Source organism: Pteropus alecto, unplaced genomic scaffold (assembly GCF_000325575.1).
Source record: "Pteropus alecto unplaced genomic scaffold, ASM32557v1 scaffold258, whole genome shotgun sequence".
In the NCBI taxonomy this organism is placed as follows: Eukaryota; Metazoa; Chordata; class Mammalia; order Chiroptera; family Pteropodidae; genus Pteropus; species Pteropus alecto.
Genome location: NW_006441076.1, coordinates 77,722 through 94,195, shown reverse-complemented (window position 1 = coordinate 94,195; position 16,474 = coordinate 77,722). Strand labels below are relative to the sequence as shown.

At 32.7% G+C, this 16,474-nt stretch overlaps 1 protein-coding gene across 1 annotated transcript in view; it reads left to right on the top strand.

Moving 5' to 3' along the window:
- The window catches only part of CFAP47 (cilia and flagella associated protein 47), a 363,081-nt gene that overhangs the window by 336,842 nt on the left and 9,765 nt on the right, over positions 1-16,474 (top strand). Inside the window, 2 exon segments of the mRNA XM_015594565.2 lie at positions 6,658-6,829; positions 11,481-11,642. Of these exon segments, the coding sequence (XP_015450051.1) occupies positions 6,658-6,829; positions 11,481-11,642 (334 nt within the window).

Genomic DNA, 16,474 nt, shown 5'->3' with positions numbered 1-16,474 from the left:
TCCCCACCATGTGTGTAACTTAATTATAGCTTACTCAACATATTAGCGTCCAACAGAGTCATATTGTTCATGCCATTTTACGCTTCCTAATGGCTCTTAAATCCCTTATGGTAGAAATTAAAGCACTTTGCTATGTGGCTTGAATTGTGATGGAGTTTTCAGTGTGATCATTGTTTATACCCTGTATTCCCTCAACTGAGTTTATAAGCAACTGAGAAGTAGATGTAGAAATACAACAGATGGAGATCAAAAGATTACCTTTATTAACTATAAAGGTGGACTGGAAAGTGACTTTGTACTATGGACTCATTTGGGCTCATCAATACTGTCCACCAAAATTAAGTACATTCACCCCAAACTACGCAGTTGCAGACTCCCTGTAGGAACAAATAACCCACACATGAATGAGGAGGACAAGAAAGGATGTATTCCTGGATCAAAACATCAGGAAAGAAAGAGAAGGGTCTGCTCATCTTATCTTGTTCTATTCTTTCACCCTCATTCACTAATCAGATATGTTGCTTTTCCTCCGATGGCAAGTCATGAGGGAGGACGTAGATTGATTTTTTTTTCCTCCTATACTTTTCCCTTCTTTTTCTTTCCATCATTCTCCCTTTATCTTCATCTTCTTTCCCTGAGAGTCCGATAAAACTATCAAGCCTCATTAAGGGAAAATGCTAGGACCTCTCTGCTCTCTCTCCACCTGCACTCCTCATACATGCCATTGAATGAACCAGGACTGGTAGCTTTCATACAACAATCTAGTGAGCATCTTTGCTGCCTGATATTATACTGAGCCCCAGAGATTCCAAAATGAACAAGACACAAACTGTTATCAAAGAATTCAAAGAAAATCTACCCAACGTGTTGGATTTATGTACCTGTATTATGTATAATTACCCTACTGGGATAGTATTATACTTAGATTTTTAGACTGTGTTTTGCAATGTCATTTCTATAACTTTATAGATTATTCTCTGTGGGCAGAATTTCTTCTATAATTGTGTTTATTTTTCCTAAGTAGTTCTTGGTCCATGCATTATTTGTGTCTCTCTGGAGATTAGTATGTTGACTTTCTCTCTGAGACTTTTTCTGTGAGAGAAATGGTTTTATTATTTAACTACACATCAAATTCATGCCTCTTCCTCTTATTTCCCAACCGTTCTATAGCTTGAGCCTATTTTTATTTATTTGCTTAACTGTCAATGGTGATGGCATCTGCTCAACAATTGTCTTTTGTGTCTGATTTGTTGATTTATGTTACACTGGTCTCATTTCACTCTAGGCCCATCATCTTGCTGTATGTTTTTTGCATGTCGTATATAAGCTCCCGTGTCAGGTTTGGTCTGTAATCACAAACATCTCCTGAGAAACCTTTCATTGGTCCTCCATGACCCCACATTGCCTTCTAGACTTGATCCTTTGCTCTGCTGCTCTTTATTTTACTTTCTTTCCTTAACTCACTTCATTAAGGCTTCTGTTCTAACTATTCTAATGAGACAGCCCTTAACAAGATTGTCAGCCTGATCCAGTATGCCTAATTTGTGTTCTGAGCTTGCTCAACTTGTCAGCAGCCTTTACCAATTGACTCACTTGAAGAACTTTCTGCTCTTGGTTTTCATGACTAGCTTTATTAATTTACTGTCTCACTGGTTGTGCCTTCTCAATCTCTGTTGTTGGCTCCTCTTCCTCTGAGTGGAATCTAAATGTTTGAGTGACCCAGGGCTTTGCCCTGAGGGCCACCATACTTCTTTGCACAAGTTAGGTCCTGCACACTTCCAGATGATGATACTGATGGCATCTGCTCAGCAATTGGGCCATAGGACAGGCCTGATATTCTAGATTGTGAAGTCTAAAATGAGACAGCTTGGGTTCTTCCATTTAGTCTCTGTAGGGCCTTGAGAAAATTACATTACCTCTCTTTAACTCAGTTTTCTTCAGCTATAGAGACATTAATGGTATCTACTTTATAGGCTATTTTTGAAGATTAAGTGTAAATGTATGGAATCCTTAAAAGTACTTGGTGCTCAATAAATGTTCCATAAGTGTTAGCTATTACCATTATTATCATGTAAAGCTGTAGTTGGATTTTTTGTGATAGTAATGTACTAGATGGCCCATCTTCAGTCACTGCATGATGTTTTGAGAAGGAAACATGGTCCTCTCAATGTCATTCAGTTTTCTCATTAATACATAAAAGAATAATCTATCAAAAAGAAAGTATAAAAATATGGTACCTAAATCTTGGATAGAGTCTGAAATTGGATGCTAATTGCTAAAAGCTCAGGTAAAATATTTATGTTATAATTAGTCCCTTTATCTTTTATTCCTGGTATCCTGTTTAAAATAAAATGTAAGAAAAGCATCAGCTGTGTGGTCACTTTCTTCCTTTAATTTTTATTTCGTAGTATATTGTACTTGCAGTCATATCAGAGGAACATACAGTTATTTTAAGTTAATCAAAATGTTTGATCTATTAAATTACCTTATGAAAGTGAAGTAAAATATGTAAATGAGATATGCCTTCACAAAGATCTGCAATTTTATAAAAATATAAGAGAGTGCAGATGGCACATTCTTCATTATCTATTCAAAGAAAATAGCTCTGGGTAGTTTATCTAGAATCCTCTGTTTTCTTTGAATACCTTGTTGTCTTCATCCTATTTCAAATTTGTCTTATTGCCCCATTCATTCTTTATGCAATTATCATATTCTGTCAAATAAATGTATATGTCTATTATTAAGGAAGAGAGAACTACAGAAATTTAAGGAAATAACATGAATAACAATATTTATTATACTTTGATATTCATTTCTCCATAATTGAGACATTTTGTTGGGTTTGCTATGAAATGTGTTTCTTACAGATTAAAATATTTGTGGTATAATAATACATAATTTTAAAGTATATTTTGGAAATAAATTTTTTATAATTCAGTACCCTTTGATTATTATATTTAGTCAAGTTTTCTTTTTAAAAATTACTGTTATTCTTCCACATTAAGTAAATTTCAGTCATTGTCCTGAGAAAATTCACCCAAATAACAGGAACCCTTGGCCAGAAGTTCTCACTGCATGATTTATTGGCATTATGATCCAGACATTAAGTTGAATGATAATTATTCAGGAACAATATCTGGATGGGAAATACATCCCTCTGTTCAATGTAATGGCTTTGCTGCCATACCTAAGTGATTGTTACCATTATTATTTTATGACACTATAGATAGATAAATAGATATAGATATAGATATAGATATAGATGAAGATGTAGATATAAATATATCATACTCTGAAATTCTCTGAAGCCTGTTTGATTAAATATTCTGTATATATGTTAAGGGTATGAATATAGTACTGAAGTAATAAGCTCAGTGATTCTACTTACCAGTCATGACTGCTCAGGTAACTCCTGCTTTATACATAGCTGGGCATTTCTTGATCTTAATCTACATCTTCCTCTCACCCTTGTCCAGCCACCACCTGGCCTGAACTACCGGAAAAACTTCATTAACTTCTCTTCTAATCTCTTTTTGCTCAATTTACCTTAAATGAGCACATCACTTCCATACTTCAAACATTTAGTGGCATCCTGTTATTCTTAGAAGTCCCAGATCCTCAGTGCTCCACACGGTCTTGCCAACTTTGCCCACTACATCTATTGATAGGTTCTTCCCACTATCTCTGCTCCACTCACATAAGTTCTTCCTCAAATGGGCTAAGTTGGTTTCTACCATGGGAAATTCTCCATACTTCTCTGAAGCCTAGGAGGCATTTTCTTTCTCTCTACATCCTGGTAACCCATATCACCTTTCAGTTTGGTATATTGGTCTTCTCCTCAGGACCTTAGCAGTCAGATGCCTAGAACCTATGCTTTCATAGCCTCCTTTACTTCTCCATAATAGCAGTTATCACAGTAATATTTTTAAAACTAATGGTACGATTGGTAGTTTATTAGCAGTTCTCTCCTGTCAATCATAAGCATGAGGATAAGAACCATACTTGTGATTTCGAGGAAAGCTTTCAATTATTTGCTGAATGACTAAAGAAATTAAAATATAGATAAGAAAAAAATGTTATATTTTTAAAGTATGTTTAGATGTTGGCTGTAGAAACTCAATTATCTGCCTCATATTCATGAATTTAGCCAAAGCTAGAAAGTTTAATTGAGGCAAAACCTACAAGTCTTAGTGGTTCATGAAAATCTTCAGGGAATGGGAGACAATTGAAAATGTTTTTTTGTTTTTTTTTTGTTTTTTTAAACAAGCCTGTGATAACCATTATATATTGTAAGAGAATAAAAAGAGGTTAGTAAATATTTACATACCTGTTAAAACACAATTGAAGTTAAATATATATTTACTCTGACTATTAATTTCATGGATTCAAGTGTCTTTTTAAGGATTTGCTCTACAGGGACAAAATTTTTCTCCAATATTGGAAAAATTGTTACAGTAGTCTCAAGGACGTTTGACTTGTAACTTTGAAATTGTAATGTGTACTATGGGAAACTACATCTATTTAAAGACTTGCTTTTTTTTTAAGAAATATTCAGGTATTTTCTTGAAGTTCTAAGCTATGCTTGTCATGATGTTAATTTTATCGAACATTCAGATGATAATTAATTTACACTGACCTAAATGACAGCTCATATCAATCCAGTCCATATAAAATTACTGTATAGATTGATTCCAAGTTAGGAACCTAGCAAAAGGCCTGTTTCTTACTTGGTAATATGACTTTTCCAATAATATGCAGAGACTCTAACAGATCAGCTTTAAGACACAATACAGAATGCCAGTTTATCATGATATGGTCTGACCTGATTCTATTTCCCTTAGATGCGTATATCAGTATATTTGAGTTACAGACAAAGGGGTTATGTGTAGTTTGAAAAATATATTCATGTGGTTCCTATTTGCCTCATCCTCACACTCTGCTTCCTAGATGATAAGCATATCTTTGTTTTGTACCAATGGATCTTAGAATTGGAATTATGACATCCAAGTAACAGATTTCCCCACAGTGGATTCAGTGCTTCTGAAACTAAATTTAACTTCTCATTTCCTATCTTAATTCTGATCCAACCATTGCCATAAAAGCTTCAATAATTAAGCAAAAACAGATGCGAATCTCAACTATATACAGTAATTGCTTTTAAAAATAGTATGTTATTTGAATGCAATGGAAATTTCATCTCTCATTAAATACTTAAAATTTTTAAATTTTGTTTCTCTGTATGGAGTATGGCCTCCTGTGGAACATTTTCATATCCCATCCCCAAAACAAATAGACATATTATATGTAGACATTGATTTAGCTATAGCGAAGAATGGTTATCAATGAGAACGACAATTGCCAATTTATCAATACAATGAAAACCAGCAATTCAGAAGGTCAGACTTATTTTTACATGTGGAAAAAGAAAAAAGAGATCTTGTGAGGGTGTGGGTCAGTCAGTTATTTTGCATTAATAAGGTTAGCTAAGTAATCATTAAATATGACTTGGGCTTGTTGCAGCCAAGCTTCTTTTCAGAATTCTATTGTAGAAATTATAATCAACTATTTCTGAAAGGTGGTTTCTATTAGGATTGCTTAAAGAAAGGTAGCCATCACTTTTGTGAACCCACGGATCACTTTTACCTTTATACACTAGAGACAGACCTTAGAAATTAGCTCAGCTGTGGACCAGGTAAAGTCATGGTTCTCTGACCTCTTTTCTGTGACCCACATGCACTGAACTCCTTGGTTTGGAATTTGGGCTCCTTACATGTACATGGAGAATAAATATAATAGGTGTTTGTGCTTCGCTTCTATATGCCAGTCCTGGCTTTAAGGTAATTTTCGCTAGTACCTAACAAAACCTTGCTGTAACTTTCCTCTGGTAACCTACTAGTTAAGAATATATGGTTAAGCATATTGTCTGTACTAGTAAGGTAATTTTCGCTAGTACCTAACAAAACCTTGCTGTAACTTTCCTCTGGTAACCTACTAGTTAAGAATATATGGTTAAGCATATTGTCTGTACTAGTAAGGTAATTTTCGCTAGTACCTAACAAAACCTTGCTGTAACTTTCCTCTGGTAACCTACTAGTTAAGAATATATGGTTAAGCATATTGTCCAAGACTAAAACATGAAGAACTTTCTCTTTTATCAAAATAAACCGGAACTTGAAAATCCTGTCCTAAAAGATTGGAATGCTGGTTTAATATTGTTTAAAATTAATTCAAATATTTCTTTACAAATTACATGTTTATAGGTACATGTCTTTAGTACATTTATTATATAGAGCATGCCATATTTGTATTTTATAGTAAATGTTGATTTACTATAGTAAATATTATTAATTTCCACTTGGCTATTTCTTATTTCATAAATCTGAATATTTTAAAGATTTAAGGATGGTAGGAATTGTCTTTGGCAGGTTTTTTTTTTTTATATTCATTTATTTATATATTTACTATTTAATAAAATCATACCGAGTACTACTATATACCTGGTAAATACACTAGGCATTATGAACACAAAGCTAAATAACATATACCCTCTCCCTCCTTATAAATACCTGTGCATGGTTAGTGTTATGTAACCTACCTGATGTTCAATCTATACGTATTTAATTAAATTGAAATGGATTTTAATCTTGATTTTCCTAGGTATACCTATAAAACGTGAATTTGAATATGAAATTATATTTGAATCTGAAGTTATGAGGTCTAACTTGCAATCCACTGTGGCTTTATATTTGATGAAGAAATCTTATAATATCCGGGCTGAAATGATAACATTGGCTTTCAACCTGATATTTTCACCAAAGAAACCATTAAGGTAAACCCCCTTTTATTCCTTTTTTCTTTAAACAATATAATTTCTCTTTTAAACTAAATTGTATTACTTTTTTAAACTAAATAATATTGATTTTTCTTTCCATCTTTCTATATTTGGTTTGTATTACTTCTTTGATGCTATTGAGGTAAATATTTTGGGCTAGATTATTTCTAGCTATCAAGCTATGAAAAGTGTTCTGATGAGAAAAAAAGAGTCCAAATGGTTAGAAATCTAAGATATCTTCCTGAATTGTGATCTCTCTAAAGTCATTAGGGTATAATAATAACAAAAGAGAGCAGTCTGCTTTGTAAAATTAAAAAAAAAATACTGACTTGGCACTATACATTGCAACATAATATTTCTTGATACTTCTCAAAACTAGTTCAAATGATGAAAATGCCTAAACTATGTTCTACTTTGCAATTGCTGTTATTACCCTTTTACCACATAAAACCATAACATTGCACATCCGTTAGTAAAGTGTAAGAGGATTGTATTGGAATGTTAGAATAGCGAGCTTTGAATGTCTATACGCTGGGAAGCCTCATTCAGTGTCTTTACTTTTACTTTTTAGGCAACTGTTACGTCGTACCTGCAAATCCTGTATGATAGATTGCATCTGAAATAGGGTTTTATTTATATCTGAATGCAGAGATACTGATCAGAACCACAGTATACACAAAATACAAAATACAAATTGACAATGAAAAAAAACAATTTCAAGTATTACTTGTGCTTTTAAAATTTTCTGTAGTTTAGCTATGTATCTGATGTAGCCAGGCGTGTATTTAAAGTAGCTTTGAATATGTAGTCCAAAAAATAAAAGATAGGGTCATCTTCAGGAAGTAGTAATAAAATCAAGCTGCAAGAAGAAAGTATACTATAAACATTGACGTTACCCTCTTTTATCTTCTCTTTCATTTTCATAGTTTTCTATATTTATTTGTTAGTATTTTTATACATTTAGGTTTGTATTGTTTTAATTTAGTGGTATGGAAATTACAAGCAACAACCAGAAAGGGAAAATGTTTTCATTAATGAATATGAGCAGAACCAATGTAAATTTATACTCATTTAATAGTTTGTGGATTTAGAGCTTCTTGGTGAATATTTGAGAAACTGATTTAGGACAACTTGTATGTGTGATTTACAAACTTTTATGAATGTTGCGTGATGTTCTGATGTAGTTTATTTGCTACCACACGGGGTAATGTGAAATCCACCATCACCCCAGCAGCATAAAGGGGATCCTCGGTGCTTCCCTGCCAATGCAGTAAAGAATTATAGGTCAGTGAGATTTAGAAAAAGTAAGATTTATTGAAAGTACATTTTAGAAGGAGAAGGGTCACACCAAGGAAGGCTGCAACCCCATGGAATTCAGGAGGTAAAAAGAATAGAGCATGCTCCAGGTGAGGGGCAGATTACAGGGAGGGCTATAACAGTACAGAAGTGGGAAGGTCTGTTTATATTTGGGCCATGATGGGAGGTTACAAGGGTGTTCCTAGATGATTGGCATGTGAGGTCATTTTGATTGACATTTGGCTATTATGTAACTCTGCCTACTGTGCATGGGGTTACCCAGAATTCAGTCTGTTATAATTAGATTCATGAACTTCCAGGCATAAGCATGATATTATAATGATGGTGTAATGAGGCTGAGGTGAAACAAGGGTTAGAGTAGTCCTTATTGCACAAGTGTCTGTGCTGGATTAAACCTAGCTATAGTATTATGGTCCTTCATTCTTTCATTACTCAGGATGCAGGGGTGATACATAACTATAAAATGGGTGTTCCAGGGAGGGCATAAGGAAGGTCTCTGGGGTGGGCCTTTGTTCCTTTGTTCCCCTGTCGCTCATGTCTGTCTAACATAATGATTCTATTTTGTGCATATTTGTAAATTCATTCACTTTTGTCATTTCTTCTTCCATATATATTTTGGATGGTTCACTGCAAGACACAGTTAAATGAGAAAAACCAAACTAAAACCAATAGCTCTAAACTATGACAAAGAAGAATAAAAAGTAATTACACCCAAATCGTGCTTTACCTAGATAATTAAAATAAGTATTAAATTAAATTCTACTCTTCCTTATTGGCAAGGAGAAAAAACAAAACTGTCATGTTTTGGTTAAAGAAAAATATAATATTGTTTCACAACAATAAATACAAGGTAATTTTTAGCATCCATCCTTTTACAGAATAGTGCTGTACATAATAATGTTCAAGGCTCTAAGTGGTAGTTTTACAAAGAAAAAAAATTTTCCTAAAGAACTTGACTTTTTCTTATAATAAAAATCAAGGGTCTAATGCTTAAGAGAAAAATAGTTAATATTGTCATGAATCAGTCTGATGATTCTAATTTAACACAGGTCTAAACATTTGGTTTAAATAGAGAAATGATAGATATCATTTGTCTTAGGCTATCTTTTAAAAATAGTAGTTATCTTAGCTCAGCTTTCTCCTGAAACTTTTTAGGTGCTCAGGAGGTGAACGGAATGAGACCCCCAAAGTTATATTTCACAGAGTTTGGAGGAGATAACTGGTAATAAGAAATATCACATATGTACATTGTTAGGAATCCATAGTATTGACCATAAAATGGTTCGTATGGTCATCCCTGAAATTGAGTGCTCTTCCTCACTATGGAACAAAAGGTGTGACTCAGTGGCTTCCACTAACTCCAAAGATTGGCCTGCAGAATGAAGTTAGTCAACATTGGTCATTTGAACATGTTCATTCATATATTCAAAAATCATTTAGCATCTACAAAAGAGACGAGATTCCTGCACTTTTTGATTATGTAGCTTAGTGAGAATAATAAGTAAGAGAGAATTAAATGTATAAGTAAATAGTAACATTTCAGATTGTCCCGAGAGGGAAATAAATAAGGAGAAATAGATGTATATCAGATAAGCAGACAGTTAAGATTCCATGAAGACTTGATGTCTGAACAAGGACCTTATGGATAAGAAGAGCTTGAAAGAGTATTTGAGACATAGGCCATGGGACAGGAGAACGTTGGGCGTGAACACTGAATAGTAAGGAGGCCAGCGTTTCTTTAATGCAGTGAGCAAAGGAGAAAGTAAGGTTAGAGAGTTTAGCCAGGATCTGATCATATAGGGTCTTGAGGCTGTGAATTTGTCTTTTTTGCTAGAAACAATTGGAAATGACTGAAGGATAAATTTTGGGGGACTGATTTAGGGCAACTTGTGCACATGATTTATAAAATTCTCTAAGTGCTGGCTGATGATCTGATGTCGCTTAACAATTCTATGTGCATATACATCTAAGACTGCTATTCCTTGCTCCAAATGAATTTGGTGTGGTTCAAAAGTAGATACAGAGTTAAATAAGAAAAACCAAAATAAAATAGCTTGAAAGTATAGAAGTCCTCTCCTCCTTGGAAGATGGCAAGAGTAGAAGCTGAGAGATCAGTTATTGAAATAGTGCTCTTGAAGTAGTGCTGAGAGGAATATAGTTTTATTTACTAAGATAGGAAAGTGTGAGAGAGGTATAGGTTTAGGGTTTACATTTTGCATATATGTTCAATAATATATATCAGTCATCATAGGCTAAGTTAGTATTCCACTGTTTCAGTGCAATACACTTTATTGTTGTTACCAGCATTCTATTGAAGGAATTTTTTTTTAATTTGGCACCAGTTTTTTGATAGTATAAATAATGCAGCAGTGAACATCCTTATAATATCATTTCTTGAATCTTCGAGACTTGCCTCTGGGAGAAATTACCTATAGCGAAATTGTTGGTTTAGTGTGTGCAACTTTCGAATTTGGTAAGGTATTGTCCAGTTGTTCCCTAAATGGTTGAATAAGTTTACAGTCCTATCTAAAGAGGATAAGAGTTCCCAGACTGTTCTTTCAGACAGTTTTACATAAGAGGATTGTGATTTCTTTGTCCAATCTGACATGATATTGCAACCACATCATTGCCTGTTTGAGTCATTTCCACCCTAAGCAAACAAATGGATAACCATTCCTCAATTTTAACTACTGCTCTATGTTTCCACTCTTCTTCAGATCCAAAGGCTTAGAAAGGCTATCTCTACTCTCTTCATTAATTCAACTGCCACTCATGTTATTGTGTAAGGTGCTTGTGGTCTTTATTGATTACAATTTAATTTTTTAAAAGCTTCAATTTAACTCAATTTTATGGGGCTTTAAGTGTTCACAGAAAATATAATTTGTCTATGCAAATCAGGTGTTGAAAAAACTTTTCATAATGTTTCCTTCTGAAGAGAAAATCCCTGTATGGAATATCTGTTAGCATAACACTTAGGTCCATTTGTCAACCTCCCCTTAGATTCTTAAATATTTTGATATTCAATGCTTGTTATAGAAAATTTGCAGTCAATTCTGCATATTTTACTGGTTCTTAGTAAATAACTAGAACATAGATAAAATGTGCTACAAAACACCTAAAAGGAGAATGATAATATAACCTGTGACCTAAAAATTAATCTTAAAGTGTAATTAACAGTCATTTACATTTTTTTAAGAATTAAAAGTCCCCGTGCTTTTAATGAAACCACAAGGTTTGCTTACATTTTCACCTTAAAGATTGATCTGGCTATATTGTATTCTCTTTGCCTGTTTTCCTGTAGTATTCTTTATAATCTCTTTTTCTTTTCAAGGTCTGAAATTACACTGAAAATAGAGTGTATAACAGATGGGATCTGGCAGTTTCCCATAATACTGATTGCTACTGAACCTGATGTAGATGATGTCATTAATATTGAAGGGGCTGGTTTATATAAGGAATCTGTTGTTGACTTCACGCTGACCAGTAGGAAAAGGTAATACATATTAAGCAAGAATATGTAACTGGTTTTGCGATTGTAATTTATGCTGAACTGGGAAACAAAATTTAAAATGGAAAATTCTATCATCTCATCTTTTGCTGGTTAAGCCAGAACAGTATTGCTTCTATGAATCAAAGCTTTATATATTTCATGATTCATATTTAAAAACTTGAAAATAGGTGAGGTGAAGACCACAAAACAAGAAGCAAAAGTAAATAATTACGAATTGAAATTTAGGACAATATTTCTCTTTGTTTTTCAAAGGATGTTTTCATGTATTCTTATTAAATAGATGGAATGTTTTTAAGTAAATTCTAATGGTTTGGAGATATCAAGTGATTCAACTAAGTAGAAAAGATTAGGTAATTTATATTGATTCTATTTTCTGTATTATTATTCTGCTCAACCATAGCTTTGTTATACTTGTGATAACATAGGAAGCATGACCACAGTACTTTTACCTATCTCACATGTGAAATATATTTTTACAGCTTTTTTGAAGTATAATGTTCATACCACATAACTTGCCCATTTAAGTGTGCCTTTCAACAACTTTTTTGAAAATTCATAGAATTTTCTATCATAACCGCATTTCAGGTTTATGACTTTCTCATCTCCAAAATTTCCCTCAAGTTCCTTTGCAGTCAACCCCCACTCTCACCCCCAATCTCAAAGAAAGCTCTCTATCTCTGCAATGTTGTCTTTTACAGATATTTCATATAAATAAAATCATCCAATATTCAGTTTTAACCTTTTTTTAAAAGCAATTTTAGGTTTACAAAAAAATTGACAGGAAGGTACAGAGATTTTTCTTACACCCCCTGTACCACATATGCATAGATAGGCTCCTCCATTATCAAGATCACTCACTAGAATAGTACTTTTTTAACAAGAATAAACCTACATTCACATATCATAACTACCCAAAGTCCATAGCTTACCTTAGGGTTCACTCTTACTGTTGTACATTTTATGGGTTTGCACAAAAGCGTAATGACATATATCTATGATTATATTATACAGAATATTCTCACTGCCCTAAAATTCCTCTGTGTTCTCCCTATTCATCTCTCTTTCCTACCCCTGGCAACCACTGATCTATTTTCTCAATGGTTTTGCTTTTTCCAGAATGTCATAGAATTGTAATCATAGAGTATGTAGACCTTTTAGATTTGTTTCTTTTACTTAGTAATATGCATTTGAAATTTATCCATGTCTTGATATCTCACTTCTTTTTAGCACTGAAAAATATTGCACTGTCTAGGTGTACCACATTTTATTTATCCATTCACCTACTGAAGGACATCTTGGTTGCTTCCAAGATTTGGCAATTACAAATAAAGCTGATATAAGCATCTGGGTGCAGGTTTTAGTGTGGATATAAAGTTTTCAACTCTTATGGGTAAATGCCAAGAAGCACGATTGCTAGATCCTATGGCATGAGTATATTTAGTTCTGTAAGAAATCAACAAATTGTCTTGCAAAGTGGTTGTACCATTTTGCACTCCCAACAACAATGAATGTGTGTTTCTGTTATTCCACATCCTCACAAGCATTTGATGGTGTCAGTCCTGGATTTTGGCCACTATAATACAAGTATAGTGGTATCTCATTGTAGTTTTAGTTTATATTTTCCTGATGATGTATGATAGAATGCATCTTTTCAAATGCTTGCTTGCTATCTGTATATCTTCTCTGGTGAGGTGTCTCTTAAGGTCTTTGGCCCATTTTTTTAAATGAGCTGTTTGCTTTCTCCTTGTTGAGTTTTAAGAGTTCTTTGTATTTTTTTGAATAATAGATGTGTCTATTATCAGTTGTGTCTTTTGTAAACATTGTCTCCAAGTCTGTCAGTATCTTCTAATTCCCTTGATATTGTCCTTCACAGAGTAGAATATTTTAATTTTAATGAAGTTCAGTTTATTGATTATTTCTTTCATGAATTGTGTCTTTGCTATTATATCTAATAAGGCATCACTATACCCAGGGTCATCTTGGTTTTCTCTTATGTTAACTTCTAGTTTTATAATTTTGTGTTTTCTATTAGATTTACTATCCATTTTGAGTTAGTTTGTGAGAAAAGTGTAAGGTCTTTGTCTAGATTAGTGTTTTTTTATGTATGGATGTCCAATTTTTCTAGCACCATTTGTTGAAGAGACTATATTTGCTCCATTGTATTGCCTTTGCTCCTTTCTCAAAGATCACTTGACTATATTTACTTGAGTCTATTTCTAGGCTCTCTTATATTCCATGATCTATTTATTCTTTCACCAATACCACACTGTCTTAATTACCGTAATAACTTTATAGTAAATCTTAAAATCAGGAGGTCAGTCCTTCAACTTTGTTCTTCTCCTTCAATATTGAGCTGGCTGTTCTGAGTCTGCATCTCCATATAAAATTTAGAATCAGTTTGTTGATATCCATAAAATAACTTACTAGGATTTTGATTGGAATTGCATAGGATCTATAGGTCACATTGAGAAGGATGACATCTTGACGATATTGAGTCTATCTATGAATATGGACTATCTCCATTTATGTATTTATTATGTGACTTTATTATCAGAGTTTTGTAGTTTTCCTCATATAGATCTTGTACATATTGTTAGATTTATACCTAAGTACTTCATGTTTTTGGGGGGTGCTAATATAAATGGCCTTGTGTTTTAAATTCCAAATTCTACTTGTTCATTGTTGACATATAGGAAAGCTGTTGACTTTTGTATATTACAGTCCGTACTAGAATTTCCCAGTGAACCCATACGGATCTGCTGTTTTCTCTTTGTGAAGCTCATTGATTATTGATTCAATTTCCGGCCTACTTAGATCATCTATTTCTTCTTGTGTGAGTTTTGGCAGATTGTACCTTTCAAGAAATTGGTCCATTTCATCTAGGATATCACATTTATTTGCATAGAGTTGTTCATAGTATTCTTTTATTATCCTTTTGATTTCCATGGGATCTGTGCTGATGTCCCTCTTTCATTTCTGATATGCGTCATCTGTGTTCTCTATCTTTTTTATTAGTTTGCTTAGCTAGAGGTTTATCAATTTTATTGATCTTTTCAAAGAACTAGCATATGGTTTCATTGATTTTCTCTATTGATTTCCTATTTTAGATTTCATTCATTTATTCTCTAATTATTATTTGTTTTTTCTATTTATTTTTGGTTTAATTTGCTCTTTTTCTAGTTTTTAAGGTGGAATCAGATTATTTATTTAAAATATTTCTTTTTATCTAACATATACATTTAGTGCTACAGATTTCCCTCTAGAACAGTTTTCTCTACATCTCACAAATTTTGATAAATCATGTTTTCATTTTCATTTTGATCAAAATATTTTTTAATTTCTCTTGAGATTTCTTCTTTGACTCAGATGTTATTTAGAAGTGTGTTATTTAATTTGCACATATTTTGAATTTTTCAAAATATCTTTCTGTAACTGATTTCTAGTTAAATTCTCTTGTGGTCTGAGAACAGACATTATATGATTTCTTTTTTTTTTTTTAAGCATCGTTTATGTCTTAAAAAATAAGCATCGTTTATGTCTTGCTGAATGTTCCATGTGAGCTTGAGAAAAAAGTAAATTCGGCTATTGTTGTAGGAAATAGTCTATAGATGTTAATTATATCCAGTTGGTTGATGGTGTTGTTGAGTTCAACTATGTCTTTACTTATTTTCTGCCCACTGGATCTTCTGTTTCTGAGGGGTGCTGAAGTCTCCAAATATGATAGTGAATTCATCTTTCTCTTTGCAGTTCTATCAATTTTTACTTCTTGTAGTTTGATGTTCTGTTATCAGGTGCATTCTTGTTAAGAATTATTATGTCTTCTTGGAGAATTGACCCCTTTATCATTAGGTAATACCCTTCTTTATCCCTGATAATTTTTCTTTCTTTGAAGTCTACTTTGTCTGAAATTCATATAGTCATTCTTGCTTTCTTTTGGTTAGTGTTAGCATAGTGTATTTTGATCTATCCCCTTGCTTTTAACTTACATGTGTCTTTATATTTAAAGTAGGTTTCTTATAGACAACATATAGTTGGGTCGCGTATTTTTAATGATTTTTTTAATTTTTTTAAATTAAACTTGACATGCAATATTATATTAGTTTCAGGTGTACAACATAGTGATTAGACATTTATATAACTTACAAAGTGATCACTCCAGTAAGTCTAGTTCAGTCATGTTTTTTGATCGACTCTCATTGTCTTTTAATTGGTATATTGATATAGTTGTGTTAATATCTACCATATTCATTACTGTTTTTATTTGTCGCCCTTATCCTTTGTACTTATTTTTGTCTTCCATTCCTTTTCTGTCTTACGTAGTTTTAATTGAACATTTTATAGGATTCCATTTTGTGTTATTTTACATATATTTCTTTTTTTACTTTTTTTAGTGGTTGCCATAGAGTTTGCAATATATATTTATAAGTAATGCAAGTCCACTTTCAAATAACACTATACACTTCACAGGTAGTGTAAATATAATAACAAAACAATCCTAATTTTTAACTCTTGACCCTTGTTTTATTGCTGTCATTCATTCCACTTATATGTATGTATACATAAGCATACATCTATATCTATATATATATATAATGATACATAATCAAATATATTATTGCTATTATTATTTGAACAAACTGTTATCTGTTAGATCAATTAAGAATAATACAAATAAGATTTTTCTTTTACCGTTACTTATTCTTTCTTCCATGATTTTCCTTTCTTCAAATTTCTGACCTGTACTATTTTTCTTCTTTCTATAGAACTTTTAACATTTCTTGCAAGGCAGATCTACTGGCTACAAATTCTTTCAA